The sequence below is a fragment of the Meles meles genome, chromosome 3 (assembly GCF_922984935.1).
Source record: "Meles meles chromosome 3, mMelMel3.1 paternal haplotype, whole genome shotgun sequence".
Taxonomy (NCBI): domain Eukaryota; kingdom Metazoa; phylum Chordata; class Mammalia; order Carnivora; family Mustelidae; genus Meles; species Meles meles.
The window spans coordinates 82,122,697-82,142,734 of record NC_060068.1 but is presented as its reverse complement, the minus strand read 5'-3'; the positions used below and the strand labels follow the sequence as shown (position 1 = coordinate 82,142,734).

The 20,038-nt window shown below is 36.7% G+C and overlaps 1 protein-coding gene across 1 annotated transcript in view; it reads right to left on the bottom strand.

Moving 5' to 3' along the window:
• Positions 1–20,038, bottom strand: part of ANKRD31 (ankyrin repeat domain 31) — a 148,259-nt gene that overhangs the window by 62,473 nt on the left and 65,748 nt on the right. The window contains 5 exon segments of the mRNA XM_045998906.1: positions 688–825; positions 4,202–4,366; positions 5,061–6,582; positions 7,504–7,556; positions 12,123–12,270. Coding sequence (XP_045854862.1) covers positions 688–825; positions 4,202–4,366; positions 5,061–6,582; positions 7,504–7,556; positions 12,123–12,270 — 2,026 coding nt within the window.

The following is a 20,038-nucleotide window of genomic DNA, read 5'->3' as shown; positions in this document are numbered from 1 at the left end:
CCAATTTCATAAAAAATATTTATTGATCCAAGTGCCAAAACAGAAGACTCACAGAACATAAAATATAATGGGACTACAGTAAAAACTAATCATGTCAATTTGTCTCAACTCAGATATTAAAATAGAGTAAGATCAAGTCCGCTTCCCCATTTGTTTCCCTGCATTGTCATATATCTCTTTAAAATGACATAATATTCTTGAAATCAATCTTTTGAGTTTTTCCCTCTGTTAACTCCTCACACAAGATTTTTTTGTGCTTGAGCAAAATGTCAGATCAATTTAAAAATGGAAGCTGAAAATCAAAAGAAGGAAAGAGAGAAACAACAAATAATTAAAAAGAGAGGAGAAGGAGAAGGGATAGGGAAATGGGGAAAAACTGGCACTCTCTCCAAAGTGACAGTTGAGTATTGAGATCTCTGAAGAAAAGACCTAAGTAAAGCTCCCTTCACTCCCCATTCTGTATACTTCCTCTGAATGCTCCCACATGTATGTTAAAAACTGTTTCAGAGGAGGTTATTTTAGCAATGGGTGAAAACCAAGATAAATTTAACTACTCAACTAAGTAATATATTATTAAAAAGACAGTTCAATGTTAGCAGCCAGCATGAGAACTGGGGTAGGGTGGATGAAATGTATATTTCAGTAATTTCAAGTTATAAACATAATTAAAATTTCAAGAATCCAAACCTGCATTATCTTTTAGATTCACATCTGCTCCAGATTCTATTAGAGCCTTCACCAGAGACAAATTTCCTCTTCTGGCAGCCAAATGAAGCCGGCTTTCCCCTCTGGCATTCCTCTCATTGATCCCAACTGTTTTCACTTCTGTAAATTTGCCAAGTAAAGCTGAGGTTTCTTTTCTGTCAAATGCTGATCATTACAAAGGAGCTCAGAAAATACACTGCAACTTCCTCAAAATATCCTAAGTAGGGTGCACTACACAAAATATACACGAATATCATCATTGCTATTATTGTTTAAAAATCTTAACTTGTGAAGGAATTGTACAGCATCTAAGCACATTAGTTTGCATTCATTCTAACAGCTGTTTAATCACTCTACCATAAGCTTGATTAAAACAAATAAACTTCCTTCAGCTCTACCCTCATTTTGCTCTCAGTAGCCCTTTAACGATGGAAAAAATTTCTCTTAAAACAAATTATAATTTTATAAAACTCCTCTTTTTGTAACTCTTCTCTAACCCAGTGAGTGTGTTTCTGATCACAAAAGACACCAAAACCCAGAGCATGGCCCAATGGATTATTTTTTCTTTCAAAAAAGCATGCAGTATAACATCATTATCCAAAGATTTTAAAAAAAATCTTCTCCTTGCACCACAAGTTACAGAGACTTAAGTTGGAGATAAAAAAAAAAACAAAACCAACCAAACAAAAAAAACCTGACCATGTTTTCCCCTCAATTTCCTCCCCAAACCATGCTAAAATGATAGTAAAAGATTTTTTTTTTAATACCACAAAAAGAAAATAGAAAAGAAAAAAATAGAGGACAAAGACTTCAACAACTTTTTGGCAACTGGAAAATCACTGCTGGAGAAGGGCTAACCAACTTCATGAAGTGGGGGAAATGCCTCACCCAAATGCCTACAAAAAGAGTAAGGGAGAGAGCCCATTCTGAACCCAGAACTTGGGGGCATCAAGTATGGTGAAAGGCAGTGTGTGTTGAACTGGGCTAGAAACATGGAGATTGACTAAAAGTATATACACAGAAGTTGGGACTAGTTCCCTTGCCTAACCCTGATTGTCTGGCAACCATTCCTCTCACCCAAGGTCTCCATCCCCAAGCCCAGGAAACTGGAGATTTATTTTCTGTAGAAACTACATCAGAGAAGCTTGAGAGTGAGACACAAGGAAGGCAAAGTAGAGGATTAGAATGATGAAATAGAAAAGAATATTCATTAAACCAGTAATCCTCAAATGTAGTCCCAGATTAGCAGTATCAGTATCACCTGGGAAACTTGTTAGAAATGCTAATTCTCCAGCCCACCCCACAAGCCTACTGCAGAGGACAGACTTTAAGGTAACTCCTAATGATCCCCATCTCCTGGTATTTATGGCCTTGTATCATCCACTACTCTTGAATAACTTGCTTCTAACCAATAGAATGCCTCAATATTGAGGGTATTTCACTTCCTTGATTAGGTTATAAGAAACTGCAACATCTTCTGTCTTGCTAGCAAAGTTGCTCTATCCCTTTAGCTTGCATGTTTTGATGAACCAAGAGGACACACTGCAAAAGCTCATGAAGGAAGAAACTGAGGATGACCACAAGCTGGCTACAACCCTCAAGGAACTGAGTTCTGATAATAACCACATGAGCTTGAAAATAGATCCTTCCCTGGTTGGGCCATCAGATGAGGCCGCAGTCTGGGCCAATACCTTTATTGTAGTCTATGAAATATCCTGAGCAGAAGACCTACCTAAGCCATGTCCAATTCCCGATCTACAGAAACTATAAGATAAAAAATGTGTGTTGTTTTTAACTGCCAACTTTGTAAATGTGTAATACACTAATAGATAATATACCTAATGATTAGACTTTCCGGGAACAGAGCCCAGCAATCTGTGTTTTAACAAGCTTTCCAGGTGAGTCTGATGCAAAATATGGTTTGAGAACCATGCATTAAACCTTAAGACGCACTCCCTGTTCTATTTCCTAAAGCCAGGAACTAGGCACATAGTTTCAGGGCAAGAGATATAAAGTTCAGAGAATTACTCTCTAAAAGATGGATTCTTTGGTTATGTGAATCACAGGGAACACTGACAGCTTCATGTCTATCTGCCACTGACATCTAGATAAAATCATACTGCTCTTACAAATTTGCACTTAGAAATCCTTTATTTGAAGAATAAAGACATATTATATATATTTAATATTATATATATATATAGAGAGAGAATATATTTTAAAATTATGTAATATCCAAAACAGCAGACCTGTAGTTCTCAAGTAGACTTGTAGTTTGGAAAAATCTTTCCAATAATTGTTACTGTGAATGGTACAAATCTTCTCACCTAGCTCATGGTGTGTTGTAGCAAAGAATATAGGCACATGAAAAACATTTTGGGGCAAAAACTCAAAAACTGTTCCATTTTACTGTCATCATAAATTTCTACAGCACATAACTGAAATTTTAAAATAAAATCTGGTAAAAACTGGAAAAGAAACGAACAGAACTCACATTAACTTCACAAAAAACTTCTTCATAAAGTCCACTGTGGTTAACGCTGAACACTTCTTAATAGCATCATACTTCATTAACAGATTAATAAATATTAATTGATAATATTTAATAACTGGCATCAATATTATTTATTAATAAAGTATAATGCTACTAAGGCATACTCAGCTTTCAGTTACTTTGTATGTGATTTTTTTTTTTTTTTTTTTTTTTTACTCTCCAGAAACTCAAGATCCTTAATTACATCTGCAGAGATTCTTTTTCTATTTAGGTAAAATTCACTCTTTTATATAAGATATTATCACAGGTTCCAGGGATTAAGACATGGACATGTGCTGGAGGGCCACTATTCAACCCACTACAGGAGGGATGTATAAAAAGGTTTTTAGATTACATGAGAGGGGGACAACAGGTGAAGGTTCACAGAGAATGCCTAATCCAGTGTCCGTCCTTCCTACCTCTTAAAAGACAATAGATAAATAAACTTTTCAGTGTTTACTATTTAACCTGAAGTGGCCTGACCTCGCCTACTGTTCACCACGGAACTAGCTCCAAGAACTGTCAAAGGATAGTTAACTTGTCCATACTGCCAAACATACTCAGTTCATTCATTTGACAATAAGAAACCAGTGACCATTCTTTAATTTGCCTTATGGTGAAAGGGCTCAATGGAAGTATCTAATGGATCTGCCATAATTCAGATGCACTGCCCCCATTCAAAATTCTTGCTGTCTCTCTGTTTATCTTACCTCCCCTAACATTTAAAATTAGAAGTCATAGGCAGAAACATGCCAAGAATGTACTGACGACTAATGGATTCTCATGTGGTACTTTATAATAAAACAATCTAAAAAAAAAAAAAAGCTGAAATAATCTTGTAAGTTAGTGAATGAGAAGATAAAACCAACAGTAAATCTGATAGTTTAGGAAGTTCCTGAAGTACAGTGTACTGCTGGGTGTGATCATGTCAACTTTTACCTATACAGGTATAGAAATACAAACCTTGACTGTAGGTAGCTTTCAAGAAATTTTGCCTTTCTCTGAAATTCTGAACTTTTTTGTGTTCTTGGATATTAGATGTGCAAATTTCAGAATCTGTTTTTTCTTTTTTCTCACCATTTCTCATAGTGGTTTCATCTCCATTGATATTATTAGTTAATTCCTCATCTGAAAAACAAACATTTTGCAACCTCAGTGCTGCACTTCTCCTTACTGGTTACATGATTAGAAAAGAGTCTGGCCTCATAACTCTTCTAAGTTTCTATTCCTAGCTGGACTGATTTTTTATTTTATTTTATTTTTACTTATTTTTTAAGGGAATGAAACCCTTTAAAATGGTTGTGGGGGCACCTTGCTGCCTCAGTTGGTAGAGCGTATGATTCTCCTTCTTGGAGTTGTGAGTTAGAGCCCTGGTGGGTATAGCGATTACTTAAAAATAAAATCTTTAAAAAATGTTTTTATATAATAAACAAAGTTTGCTGGATGCAATTCTGATGGGAATACAGTAAATCACTGAAATCAACAGAGCTAACAGTTTCCTGCTATGGAAATGTTAGGTTAACCAATACTAAATAAGTACCATATTAAAAAGAAAAATATAAAAAATAGATTGAAAAACATAAAACATAAAAATTGATAGAAATACTGCCTATTCTGTCAATATCAATTTAGCAACAATCTCTGATAATAACAGTTTGATTTTCAAAGTCAACAATATTACTTAACTGACAGTATCCCTAAATTATATAGTCCACATGTCCTCATTCTTGTCAGTTTGGCTAGTTCAGTGGAATTCAGTTAGAAATTTCTATAAAATAAGTAAATCTACAGATGTGTACAAAGCAAGCAATACTACTAATACCTGGTTTATGAGAAATATCCTTTTCTTCTTTCTGTCTAAGTTGTGAGGTATTGGTCAATTCCTTACTGATATTGTCAGTGGAAAAAAAAACTGTATCATGTATGGTTTTGCTCTCTGGAAGATCTTGTTTCGTTTTTTCAACTGTAGCTGTTTCTATTACTTGAGAATTAACAACTGTGGATAAAGGCCCATTTGAAGAACTTGTTTTCTGGCTTTCATCACTATAATTCCTTTTAGGGTCTTCTCCTTCATTTACCTTTCCCACAATACATATATCTGTTTGATTCATTAAAGGAGTTGGTGCTCTAGAGCTAAAATCTTGAGGCCTTTTGAATAGCTTCACATGACTAGTCAACTTTGAAGCTTCCTGTGTTGAAAATGTTCTTGGACAAGCTAGGAAAGTATGCTCAGGACTGCCTTGTGAGTGATCAAAAGAAGTTTCACATGTGCATTGTTCATAATTTGCAACATGTTGTTCAGGACCTATTGTATTTTCTGAATCAGAAAGATTAACAGCTTCCTGTTGTAGAAGTATTAGACTGCAGGCTTTCAACTCATTTTCCTGTGAAAAATGGTCTTCAGAAGGGAAAAACTGTTGAAAATCCATTTCTTCTCTATTTGTTATATTCTCATCATAGTTACAATGGTTTTTGCAACCTGTAGAACATACCAATCTTTTACATGCTACAGTCTTCTCAGAGGTAAAGCAATCATCATCATCATTATTAAAATTTTCCTTTATCAAGGATGCAGAAGAATTTTCCCACTTTTTAAGGCTCTCACCTTTCTGACCTGAGTTACTGTTTTCAGGAGATTTATGAGGGCTAATGCACTGTTGTTCTAGGTGACAGTGAGGCTGCTGATCTGTAGTAACAAGTGGTAACTTGATTTCTTTCTGTAAGCCAAGTTCTGAGAAAAGAACAGCTTCCTCTTGGTCAGTGGATTCTAAGAATTTTATTTCTTGATTATCTGATAAATCCAGGCCCTGGGTATGTGTCTCTTTGGGAATTGAACAAGCCTCAATACTGTTACCTAATCCATTTTTCAGACTTGACAGAGCTGGGCTAAAAAGTTTATGTGACTCTTCTGGAAGGTCATCAAAGGTTTGGAGATCATCTTGCTGACCAGTAACCAATCCGTTTCTTCTTCTGAAAGAAGAAAGAGCTATTGTCTTTCTTGGACTGCATATTTCTTGTTTTGCATCATCCACTTGAGTTCTTTTATATCGTGTGTTTCTTCTTCCTTTATCAGTAGACACATTTGTGTTAGGACCTTTGACACTCTGAAGACTCTTCTTTCGGAGTCCTGTAGTAGAGTGTATTTGGTGAAGCGTTGATTGTTTATGCTTAGAGTTAACAAATTTTGTGTCTTTGGAATCTTTTCGGTAAGGTTCATATACATTTTTATTTATAAATAAACCCTCTTTGCTTCCTTCATCAACTTCTACAAGTTCTGACTTCTGTCTGTTGGAATTTTCATCACAAACAAACCCAATGAGATTTTTAGAACTGAATTTTGGTTTCTAAAGAAAAAAACATAAAGTTAGCTTTAATTTTCAGCTGTAGTTCTATACTCAATTAATTCAGGATTGCTGATTAATCAAACCATTACTTCATTCAATTATATGATTTGATCTAACCACAGGGCCTGATGGGATATGTACAACTGATATTTCAAAGAAGACAAAAGACAAATGTAGTAGACTAAGACTCATTATGTATACTAATGTGTATTTTCTGCTTCATATTTTAATTTGTTTTTGCCAGTGTTTAGGAGTATCAATCCTATAAAGCATAATAAAAAAATTTAATCTACTTAATTTTTCTGGGCTTTAAGCAAAATTAAAGAAGAATGCTTTAGAAACAATCTCATCTTCTCATTGTTGTATAGACAGAGCTAGATTAAGAGAGTTCTTTCATCTAGTATCTGTGACAGACTACCGGTAGGACAGCAGAAGTAGGGACTTAAAAACAAGACAGACATCCTCCCAAACTGATCTGCATGAAAAAATCATTGTGGGCTGAAGATTAAAACAGAGAGACCGCTTCCTCTCACTCACCACAACCCAAGCACCAGATGGAGAGTAACTGCCCACCATATAAAATTTGAAGGAATGGATCAACACCTTTGGCTCTTGTACTGTGCTTAGGCCAGAGGAAATTCGACATGGTTGATAAACCTCATGACTCCATGAAGAGGAGGACAAAGGAAATGGCTACTGATACATCAGTGTGCCAAGATAAGCTATATTTACTCAATTGCTTCACAAACTAACAGCCCAGAACCCTCTGATCCTCATGTAATTATTCCAAAGTTTCTTAAAAGCAAAGGTGAAGTCACTGTTCCTGATGAATGCTTCAACTATCTTTCTTTCCACTCTTATAATCTATAAAATAAGCCAGGTTCATTCCATAAACATGTTTATTACTAAATAGAGCAATACCTTTTGCTGGTATGTATCCTCTATGTCTAATGGACCGGTGCTGTTCTTTTGAGCTATAAACAAAAGGAGAAAATCAGAGAAAATAGCCTCCAATGATCAGACTAGATTTCTAAAACCCACCAGTCCTCTGCCATGAGAAAAACCAGAGAAATAAGTGAAATCATGCAAACATTTTCCATTCAAATTGGCACATATAACATTCCTATAATTGGTAACTTTCCTCTGTTTTAGAAGCCCAATACTATCTTGAGAAACCTGAAAACATTTCTACAGGAAAAGCAATATGCTCCAACAAAAACTGAAGACTGGCAATAAACTCACTATTTTAACATTTGCCACAGATATATCCAGATACACAACTGCTACAAACTACTTTAATAAGGCAAAAGATTCTTTTATAATTAACTGGATTATCATTTCCTAATATGTCAGCTTATTAAGGTTCTAGTACGAATTGAATGCTTTACTCTCTTAAAAGTGAAACATACATGCATGGAAATGCCTACTCTTGAGAATGTGTAAGACAAAAAAAGATGGTCTGAATAAAATATACCTAGGTTGATAATAAAAGAAAAGTACTTTAGTGTCTCTTTTAAATAGTAGAGGTACAATTAGTTACCTACATATGCATTTGGCCACAAAAGATAAAAACCTAGAAACAGTGCCTTGTACATAGGAGGTATTCAATGATTATTTAATAGAGGGAGGAATAAATGAATGAACATCTTAGATGTGATAGTAAAAAATACAAAATTCTTTAAATACATTATGAACTAGAAATGTAAAAATATTTTAACAGTGATATAACCGGGAAAAAGAACATTTTATTTCTTGGGAATAATTTTCATGACAGCAGTCAAATTATAATGTACATAATGAGGCCTGGCATTCACCTATTCACCTCATGCAGGAGGGCTGACTCATAGAATGTCCTTCAATGGAGCACAGTCTCTGAAGCCTACTCCTAAGTTTCTATTTCCACTCATTTGCTTAGCAGCTGGGTGACCCTGGGTTAAGTTTCTTAATGCCTCTGCCTCAGCTCCATAAAATGAAAGTATTAACAGTCTTTATCTTATAGAATTGTTACAAGGCTTAAATAAGATAATCCATGTAAAAAGTTCAGAGGACTTCCTGGCACAAAGAAAGTGCTCCACTATTAATTTTGTTATTATTTTTCAAGAGCAAAAAGGACTGTGTGCCTTCTCCTAACTTTGGTTCTTAAATAAAAGAACAGGGGGCGCCTGAGTGCTCAGTCAGTTAAGTGTCTGTCTTCATCTCAGGTCATGACCCCAGGGTCCTAGGATCGAGTCCTGCATCTGGCTCCCTGCTCAGTGGGAAGACTGCTTCTCCCTCTCCTCTGCTCTTGCTCTCTCTTGTTATCTCTTGTCTCTCTCTCTCCAATAAATACAATCTTAAAAATACATAAATGAATAAAAGTATTTTAAATAAAAGAGCAGAAACCTTTTACTGGTTCTATAGAAACCTGCTTCTGGTTCTTCAGGAACCACCATTTGGGGCATAATTCCTAAGAGAATCTGGAAGCAAGAAAGGGGCTTTTATCCCTTCTCACTTCGCTTGTTTTTATTTTTGTTTTTTGGGTTTTCTGTTTATTTGTTTTTTACTCCTGTATAGAAAGCATCTTGCAACTAACCTTTTTTCTTTAATTTTCATCTTATTTTATTCAAATTCAATTAATTAAATACAGTATATCATTAGCATCAGATGTAGTTATTCATCAGTTGTATATAGCACCCAGTGCTCATTACATCATGTGCCTTCCTTAATGCCCATCTCAGTTTTCAAAGTCTATATGCCCTAGTATAACCAACTTAAAAAAAAAAACAAAACTACACAGATATAAATTCTGAGGTGGTGAATTTTAGTGATGTTGCTGTAATTCTTTTCAGTTAGTAAGTTAGTAAGAAATTGCTTACAATTTGGTAAGTTGGTAAGTAAGTTAATAAGAATGAACTCCTGTTCCATACCAAAGTAGATGTATTATATTCTACAACAGAAAAGCACCAAAAATACACTGCATGAGGAAAAGTCCTTTATTCATCATTCCCATAATTAAAAGATCTTCAACTGAAATTTAAAAGCAAATACTCTGTTTTATATTCTTTAAGTAAACTAATTTTTTCATTTATATTAAGTAAGCTGATAATTAACTTAAGAAATATTCAAACCACCCAATGAAGCACAATACAGCCCACCTTGGTAGACTGCCTCCCTAAAGAAGAGTGGGAGCTATCTCCAAAGAAGAAAGGCTTGGGATTCCTTCCATGAATGAAATTCCCTGGGTAAGTATAAGTCAGAAGTGGGCACTGTTCAATGTGAGATTCTAGATCTGGAGAAAGAGCTAAAATGCTGGAGAAAGCACTCTCAGCAGAGCAAAACCATGCATGCTACCATGAAATAGAGAAGTCAAGCAATTAAGCAGATTATCAAAACAAAAATGGATAAATACACATACTTTTGCTTCCAACTGAATATATGCAATTTTTCATATAGCTTGAAATGTTAATATGAATGCAATAATCTATACATTTTATATAAATATTTATATAATAATCCATCTCAATGTGCTTTTATAGACCTGGCCTCAAAAAGGTATAGTCTGTCCCTCTTATTTTCTGATGAGATTAGGCTAGAAGGGCAAGAAATCTTTTGTTCTAAAGAACCATTAATTACCTCTTGGTGGCCTTTAATTATCAGTGATGTTATCTCTTTATTACATAGTAGGGTGTTTTAATCCAAGTCTTAGTCCTTAGTCAACAGTATTCAACCAGTTACCTCTTTAGGGAAATTTTTATTAAAATATAGTTTAATGGAGTGCCTGGGTGGCTCAGTCAGTTGGGTACATTCCTTCAGTTCAGGTCATGATCCCAGGGCTCTGGGATCGAGCCCCATGCCAGGCTCCCTGCTCAGCAGCGTTTGCTTCTCCCTCTCCCTCTGGTCTCCCCTCGTGCTCTCTCTCTCTCAAATAAGTAAATAAAATCTTTAAAAAACATATATCATTTAATGAAAGTGAATGAGGCACATACACATCTCTTGAAGGCAAAGAATTTGCTTGTTGTGTTTAAAAGGACTAACACACTATTTATTCAACAAATATTTACTAATGCCTACTGCAGATAAGGCATTTTAGTACTCATCACCACACTAAATAAAGATCCTTTCCTTCATTGAGCCTAGACTCTTGAGGAAAGACTGAAAATAAAAAATAAATGTCCAATGTGTTAGAAGTGTTAAGTGCTGTGGGGAAAGGATCAACAGAATAGAGTAGGGCAAGAGGGACTGGAATGAGTGTGGCAGTTTGAAAGATATGTTCATAAAATTTTTGATACTACTCCTTTCAAAAGATGCTTATAACAAATAGAATGTGGCATAACTGGTTGTGTATCACTTCCAAGACTTTACAGAAAGCTTGAAGCCTCTGTCTTGGGTGGATTCTCTCTCTTGATCATTTCCTCTGAGCCAGGCTGTCAGCAGACCTGTGGAAAAAGCTCATGTAGCAAGCAACTGAAGCCTCCAGCTAGCAAGCAGTGAGGAAATGAGCCTGCCAAGAACCACCTGAGTGAGCTTGAAAGTGGATTTTCTTGTCCTAGCTGAGCCTCAAGATGACCATCCCTCACTAAGAGCTTGCCTGCAACTCATAAGACCCTAAGAATGGTTACTCACTTTAAAGGTTTCCAGACTTCTAATTCTCAGCAACTCTGAGAGATAATAAATGTTTGTTGTTTTAAGACGTTAAAACTTGAGTAATTATTGCATAGTGATAGATAACTAATACAGTGAGGGTAGGAAGGAAGCAGGTTGCAGTATTAAATAGGATGATTTAAGCCTCCCTGAGAAGATCACATTTGAACTAAGACTTGAAGGAGGTGGGGGAAGTCCAACAGCAAGGAGGCCAGTGTTACTGAAGTCTAGTGACAGAGATAGAGAATGGTAGGAGAAGAAATTAATTAGGGTGGCCAAGTAAAACAGGGGCCTGTAGGCCACTGTAAGGATACTGACATTTCTTCTAGATTAAATGGAGAGCCGCTGCAGGGTTCTGAACAGAAGAATGTTGTGATCTTACCAAAAAATCTAACAGACACATTAAGGAGAATATAAAGAAAGTGCCACGCATGTACATTCTTCTTAATGACAACCATAAATCGAGTTCTTTTGTTGTTCAATTTTTACCAGTGTAATGGATGACAGGGTAAAAATACAGCCATAAGAAAAGACTGTTTGGGAATAGAAATAGAAATAAACAATCCTGGCCATACTCATCAAAAAAGATATAGCCAAATACAATTTACATCATATCAGGTTATTCAGCCAAAAAACTGTCAGGGAAAAAAAAAAAAACCTCATAGAAGTTTTCTTAACTGTTTGTAATGCACAACTAGGGAAAAAGTATATTTGATATGATCTTTGTTCTCTTTGTTCTTTTAGAATCCTTCCATTATGTGTACTTGCAAACAAGGCAGTGTGCTTCATTAAAGGAACAGAGCGAGGATACCACTGGTTGGATTTTCTCAAAACTAAGAAGGAAACGATAATTCTAAATTCAATTTCTGCAAGTCTCTATGAATATGATAAACAGATATAACAGAGCAGCTTAATCTTACCTGATGTAAGGAGATGTTTTTGGTGTTTAGGAATATATTTCTCAAGGAGACGCTTCATACATGAATCTTTGGCCTCATCCACAGCAGATTTTCCACTGTCACTTCTAAGTAACGGATTGGCTCCATTCAAAAGAAGTAACTCTGCTACCTACGGGAAGACTGTTCATGTGAGCATGCCTAGACAATAGGTATATTACTGGACATATGAGCTAGCACACAGTTCTTTTTTTTTTTTAATTTATTTATTTTTATTTGCTTATTTACAGCATAACAGTGTTCATTGTTTTGGCATCACACCCAGTGCTCCATGCAGTACGTGCCCTCCCTATTACCCACCACCTGGTTCACAGTTCTAAGCAACATCTGGTATTTCTTTCAGTGTGGATTTACTTACAACTCTGCCGAATAAAAAAAAATTAATGTAACTGTTACTGAATCATAACTTGTTAATATACATACCCTTCTCTTACAACAAAAAGGGAGAAAGAGGGAGAGAGGGAGACGGAACAAGAGGGAAAGGGTAGACAGGGAGAGAGAGGGAGGGAGGAAGGGATTGAAGGAGGAAGGAAAGGTCAGAAACGTATATATAGTTCAAGTGCTGGTGAACTGGAGCTGGCAGATATAGATATGCTATATAAGAATTAGCATTGGGTTCTGTAGTAGTAAACATAAGTTTAACAGGTTCCAGGAGATGGTTATGTCTTCTATCTATAACTGTGCTGCTGCTGTTCCTCCTCAGAGTATCAGGGAAAAACCAGTCAACCCTTAATCTGTTACTACTCCTCAAGTAACCTCCTCCATGAAGCACTCCCTGATCTCCCATCCATTGCTGCTCTAGAGAAAAATGACCTCTCCCTTCTTTCAGGTACATATTTTACTGTAATGCACAATATATATTGTATTTATCATTATATTATTTCTTATATATCTGTCTCTCCTATACGCTAAGGTTTCTGAGGGTGGGACTACGTTTTTCTTCTAAAATTTGTTATTTTTGAATAGGGAGTTAATGAATATAGTTCAAATACAGAAGGCTCAGAAAAGTATACAATGAGAAATAAGTTTCCCTCCTCTACCCTTGTCCTCCAGGCATCCAATTTTTCCCTAAGTCCTTGTTATAGTTTCTCCTGAATTTTTCCACAACCTAGTCCAACAGGGGTGTGTGTGTGTATGTACACAGACATATGTATACATATTTCTTTGTTATGAAGGTGGTCATATATTATATACATTCCCCTATATTTTGTCTCTGAACAAAGCTTTGAGATTGTACCATATCAGTATAAAATGAACTTCATTATTTTTAGCAGCTAAGTAATAGTCTACTATTGAATGTGCTGTACTTTATTTAACTAGTACCCTTCTGGTTTAAGTTGCTTACAGGCTTCTACTACAAATACATGTCTTAATCATCTTTATATTGCTAGTGCCTATCTCAGTGTCTGGCATAGAGTAAATATTCAATAAATATTCTTTAATAAAAGAATAAATATTCTTTAATAAAAAGCATACTTAGAGTATGCTCTAAGTAACCCTACACTAAAAGGAGCCTAAATTTCTATGTTAATATCTGGAATGAGAAAAGGGATCTGAATTTCTGTAAATTATATATCCCCTTTAAGTAAATATATATACGTTCTTCCTTTAATAACAAAGCATACTAGGAGAGAAAACCACAATACCACAAAGGGACAATATAAGCCAGATCCCTTAAATATTATTCAGACTCAGCAATTCTGCTTTTCAAACTATTTTATTATGAGGATTTAATGCTAGATAGGGAAATTGAAAGTAATGGTAGACAAATTAAATCTGTAATTCATATATAAGCCAGATGAGGTATAGGAAGATAACGAATTTATGCTGGATCTTCATGCTTTATTCAGAAAAGAAATAAAGAGTACACAGCTTTCTTTTAGGAAAAGAAGTTTTGGGAGAGAGGAAGGAAGATGGCAGAGAGTAGGGGACGCTAGTTTTGTCTAGTCCCTGGAATTCAGCTAGCTAGCTATCAAACCATTCTGAACACTGTGAACTTGACTGGAGATCTAAAAAAAGAACTGCTGTCATACTACAAATAGAAAAGTGACCACTTTCTGCATGGTAGGAGGTTTGGAGAAGTGAATCTGAGTGATATATTGGAAGATAAACTGCAGGGGGAGGGAGCTTCCATCAGCTGGATACTGATAAGTAATAAGCAGTGGAGCACAAAATGGAAACTTGTAGAAGTCTGTTCTGGTGGGGAACGTCCCTGCCTGAAAGGTGCTCAGGCAGTGAAGTGGGGCAGAATCCTAGGTGGGACAGCACGGTCTCAGGATCCCCGAGGTCACAAGCGGACTAGGCATACCTGAGTGCAGCAGAGTTCCCAAATATCAGAGTGTGGAACCCAGCTGCAATCAGTGAGCTCAGGCATGGGCTTTCAGCTTGGGGTTGCCATAACTGCAAACTGGCAAGGTCAGGCAACTGCTTTCTGATCAGGGACCCAGCAAGCCTTAGAACCAAGGCAAGAACTCCCTTCCTCCCCTAGGAGGAAGCACGGGTGCATGCCACAGGAGTCTACAGGGTTTGGAGACTTGAAACGGAGTCATATGTCTAGATAAAAATGCTCAGTCACAAGCTGGGTGAGCACAGAGAGTAGATGGATACCAGGGAGACAGGAGTAATGACTGCTTTTCCTTGAGGATGAGTGCACTGAGAAGTGAGGGCAGTGAGCTTTTGGCTCCAGGGCCGAAGATTGGGAGACTGCCATTTTCATTCTCATCCTCTAAAGCAGTGCAGAAAGCCTTTAGTGAACAAAAGCCACAGAGAGCAATCTGGACCGGGTTACTTAGCCTGACCCCTTGGTGCATTTCTGCCCTGGGCAGAGACACCCGAGAATCAGAGCAATAGGCCCCTCCCAGAGCAATAGATCAATAAGAACATCCAGCTAAGACCAAGTTTACCCATCAATGACAACTGTAAAACTCCAGTACTAAGGAAAAAGAGTATACAGAATTCATGAGTTTTTTTTTCTCACGATGCTTTAGTCTTTCCATTTTAATTTTTCCCCTTTCTTCCATTTCAACTAAATTTCTTATTTTATCAATTCTTTAAGTCTTTTTTTTTTTTTAAAGATTTTATTTATTTATTTGTCAGAGAGAGAGAGCGTACAAGCAAGCAGAGTGGCAGGGAGAGGCAGAGAGAGAAGCAGGCTCCTGCTGAGCGAGAAGCCCGATGTGGGACTCAATCCCAGGACCCTAGGAATATGACCTGAGCCGAAGGCAGCAGCTTATTTACCCACTGAGCCACCCAGGCGCTTCTTTTTTTAAGTCTTTAAATATTCATTTTTATAGTTACATTCTATTCTTTCATTGTATTTAATTTTATTTTTGTATGTATATGTTTTTCTTTCTTTACAATTTTGAGATCTAGTTTCTTCTAACAAACAGACCAAAGTACATCTGGGATCTAGTGTATTGCTCTGTTCTGTTCACTTGTCTGATTATATTCACTCTCTCTCTCTTTTTTCTTTTCCATTTCTGGTCTCCTCTGATTTTTTCAGTGTATATTTCTCTGGGGTCATTGTGACTATTTTAGTATTTTGTTCTCTTGTTCATCTATGCTTCTCTGGACAGAATGCCAAGATGGAAAAACTGACCCCAAAAAAGAGAACAAGAAGCAGTACTGACTGCCAGGGACCCAATTAATATGGATGTAAGTAAGATATAAGAACCAGAGTTCAGAATAATTATTATGAAGATACTAATGATATTATTAATAAGATGCAATAAAAAATGGAGGCTCTAACTGCTAGGATAAATGAGGCATAAGAGAGAATGTGTGATACAGAAAACAAAATGATGGAGAATAAAGAAACCAAGAAAAAGAGAGATAAACAACTACTCGATCACAAGGGGAGAATTTAAGAGCAAAGTGATACTATGAAGCAAAACAATATTAGAATTGGGATCCCAGAAGGAGAAAGAGAGAGAGGGGCAGAAGGTATATAGGAGTAAATTATTGCAGAGAACTTTCTTAATTTGGGGAAGGAAACAGGCATCAAAATCCAGGAGGCATGGAGAACCCACCCTGTCAAAATCAATAAAAACAGGTTAACACCCCATCATCTAATAGTAAAACTTATAAGTCTCAGAGACAAAGAGAAAACCCTGGAAGCAGCTCCAGACAAGAGGTCCTTACCCTACAATGGTAGAAACATAAGCCTAGCAGCAGACCTATCCACAGAGACCTGGCAGGCCAGAAAGGGCTGTCATGATATATTCAGGGTGCTAAATGAGAAAAATATGCAGCCAAGAATACTGTATCCAGTAAGGTTATTATTCAGAATAGAAGAAAAATAAAGAGCTTCCAGGACAAACAGAAACTAAAAGAATTTGTGATCACTAAACAAGCCCTACAAGAAATTTTAAAGGGGATCCTTTAAATGAAGAAAGAATCCAAAAGTTATAGACCAGAAAGGAACAGAGACAATATACAGAAAGAATGACTTCACTTATATAATACAATGGCACTAAATTCATATCTGTCAATAGTTACTCTGAATGTAAATGAGCTAAATGCCCCAAACAAAAGACACAGGGGAACAGACTGGATAAAAAAGCAAGACCCATTGATATGCCATCTATAAAAGACTCAATTTAGGCCCAAAGACAGCTCCAGATGGAAAGTGAGTGGGCAGAAAACCATCAAAAGAAAGGTGGGATAGGAATCCTTATAACAGACAAATTAGATTTTAAACCAAGGAAGGTAACAGGAGATGAGGATAGACACTATACAATAATTAAAAGGTCTATCCAACAAGAAGCACTAATAACTGCACACATTTATGACCCTAACATAGGAGCAGCCAATCATACAAACGAATTAGTAACAAAATTAAAGAAACACATTGATAATAATACAGTGATAGTAGGGGACTTTAATAACTCACTCACAGCAATGGGCACATCATATAAGCAGAAGATCAACAAGGAAACAAGGGCTTTGAATGACACACTGGACCAGATGGACTTCACAGATATATTCAGGACATTCCATCCCAAAGTAACAGAATACACATTCTTCTCGAGTGCACAGGGAACATTCTCCACAAGAGATCACATACTGGGTCACAAATCAAGTTTCAACCAGAATCAAAAGACTGGAATTATTCCCAGCATATTTTCAGACTACAGTGCTTTGAAACTTGAACTCCACGACAAGAGGAAATTTGGAAGGAAATCAAATACGTGGAGGTTAAAGAGCATCTACTAAAGAATGAATGGGTCAACCAAGAAATTAAAGAAGAATTTTTAAAAATTAATGGAAATGCAACTTTGGGATATAGCAAAGGTGGTCCTAAGAGGGAAGTATACAGCAATACAAGCCTTTCTCAGGAAACAAGAAAGGTCTCAAATATACAACCTAACCTTATACCTATAGAAGCTGGAGAAAGAATAGCAAACAAAGTCTAAACGCATCAGGAGAAAAGAATTAAGAAGGATTAGAGCAGAAATCAATGAAATAGAAACCAAAAAGAACAGTAGAACAGATCAACAAAACAAGGGGCTGGTTCTCTGAAAAAAATTAATAAAATTGATAAACCTCCAGCCATACTTCTCAAAAAAAATGAAAGGACTCAAATAAATAAAATCACGAATGAAAGAGAAGAGATCACAAGCAACACTGAAGAAATACAAACAATTATAAGACACATATTATGAGCAACTATATGCCAACAAATTGGGCAATCTGGAAGAAATAGATACAGTCCTAGAGATATATAAACTACCAAAACTGAACTAGGAAGAAACAGAAAACCTGAACAGACCCATAACCATCAAGGAAATTCAGGCAGTAATCGAAAAACTCCCAGAAAACAAGAGTCCAGGGCCAGATGACTTCCCAGGGGAATTCTACCAAACATTTAAAGAGTAATTAACACCTACTCTTCTGAAGCTATTTCAAAAAACAGAGATGGAAGGAAACAAACTCATTCTATGAGGCCAGCATTACCTTGATCCCAAAACCAAAAACCCCATCAAAAAGGAGAAATACAGACCAATATCCCTAATGAACATGGATGCAAAAATTCTCACCAAGATACTAGCCAATAGGATCCAACAGTACATTAAAAGGCTTATTGACACAACCAAGAGAGATTTACTCCTGGGCTGCAAGGGTGTTTCAACATCTGCAAATCAATCAATATGATACACTACATTAATAAAAGAAAGGACAAGAACCATTTGATCATCTCAATAGATACAGAAAAAGTATTTGACAAAGTACAGTATCCTTTTTTTTTTTAAGATTTTATTTATTTATTTGTCAGAGAGAGAGAGAGGGAGAGAGGGAGCACAGGCAGACAGAGTGGCAGGCAGAGTCAGAGGGAGAAGCAGGCTCCCCGCTGAGCAAGGAGCCCGATGTGGGACTTGATCCCAGGATGCTGGGATCATGACCTGAGCCAAAGGCAGCTGCCCAACCAACTGAGCCTTTTCACAGTGTAGGGATAGAGGGAACATACCTCAGTATCATAAAAGCCATCTTTGAAAAGCCCACAGAGAATACCATTCTCAATGGAGAAAAACTGAAAGCTTTTTCCCTAAGGTCAGGACCACGGGAGGGATGTCCACTATCACCACTGTGGTTCAACACAGTACTAGAAGTCCCAGCCTCAGCAATCAGACAACAAAAAGAAATAAAATGCATCTGAATTGGCAAAGAAGTCAAACTCTCACTCTTCACAGATGACATGATACTTTACGTGGAAAACCCCAAAGACTCTACCCCCAAATTGCTAGAACTCATACAGGAATTCAGCAACGTAGCAGGATATAAAATCAATGCAAAAAAATCAGCTGCATTTCTATACACTAACAATGAGACAGAAAAAGAGAAATTAAGGAATTGATCCCATTTACAATTGTACCCAAAGCCATAAGATAACTAGGAATAAACCTAATGAAAGAGGCAACGGATCTGTACTCTCGAAACTATAGAACACTCATGAAAGAAATTGAGGAAGACACAAAGAAATGGAAAAATGTTCCATGATTATGGATTGGAAAAACAAATATTGTTCAAATGCTTATGTCCTAGAGCAATCTACACATTCAATACACTCCTTAGCAAAATACCAATAACATATTTCGCAGAGTGGGAACAAATAATCCTAAAATTTGTATGGAAGCAGAAAAGACCCTGCATAGCCAGAGAAATGTTGAAAAAGAAAAGCAAAACTGGGGCACCTGGGTAGCTCAGTGGGTTAAGCCTCTGCCTTCAGCTCAGGTCATGATCTCAGGGTCCTGGGATCAAGTCCCACATTTGGCTCTCTGCTGAGCAGAGTCCCACATTTGTCTCTCTGCTTCCCCCCACTCTCTCTGCTTGCCCCTCTGCCTACTTGTGATCTCTGTTTGTCAAATAAATAAACAAAATCTTTAAAAAAAGAAAAGAAAACAAAAGCTGGTGGCATCACAATTCCAGACTTCAAGCCGTATTACAAAGCTGTAATCATCAAGACAGTATGCTACTGGCACAAAAACAGACACACAGATACATGGAACAGAATAGAGAACCTAGAAATGGACCCTCAACTCTATGATCAACTAATCTTCGATAAAGTAGGAAAGAATATCCAATGGCAAAAAGACTTATTGAAGACAATAAGTGGTGTTGGGAAAATTGAACAGTCACACATGGAATGAAATCTGGCCTTTTTCTTACACCACACACAAAAATAGACTCAAAATGGATGAAAGACCTCAATGTGAGACAGGAATCCATCAAAATCCAAAAGGAGAGCACAGGCAGCAACATCTTTGACATCTGCCACAGCAAGTTCTCACTAGACGTGTCTCCAAAGGCAAAAAATGAACTATTGGGAGTTCATCAAGATAAAAAGCTTTTTCACAGCAAAAGAAAGTTGACAAAACCAAAAG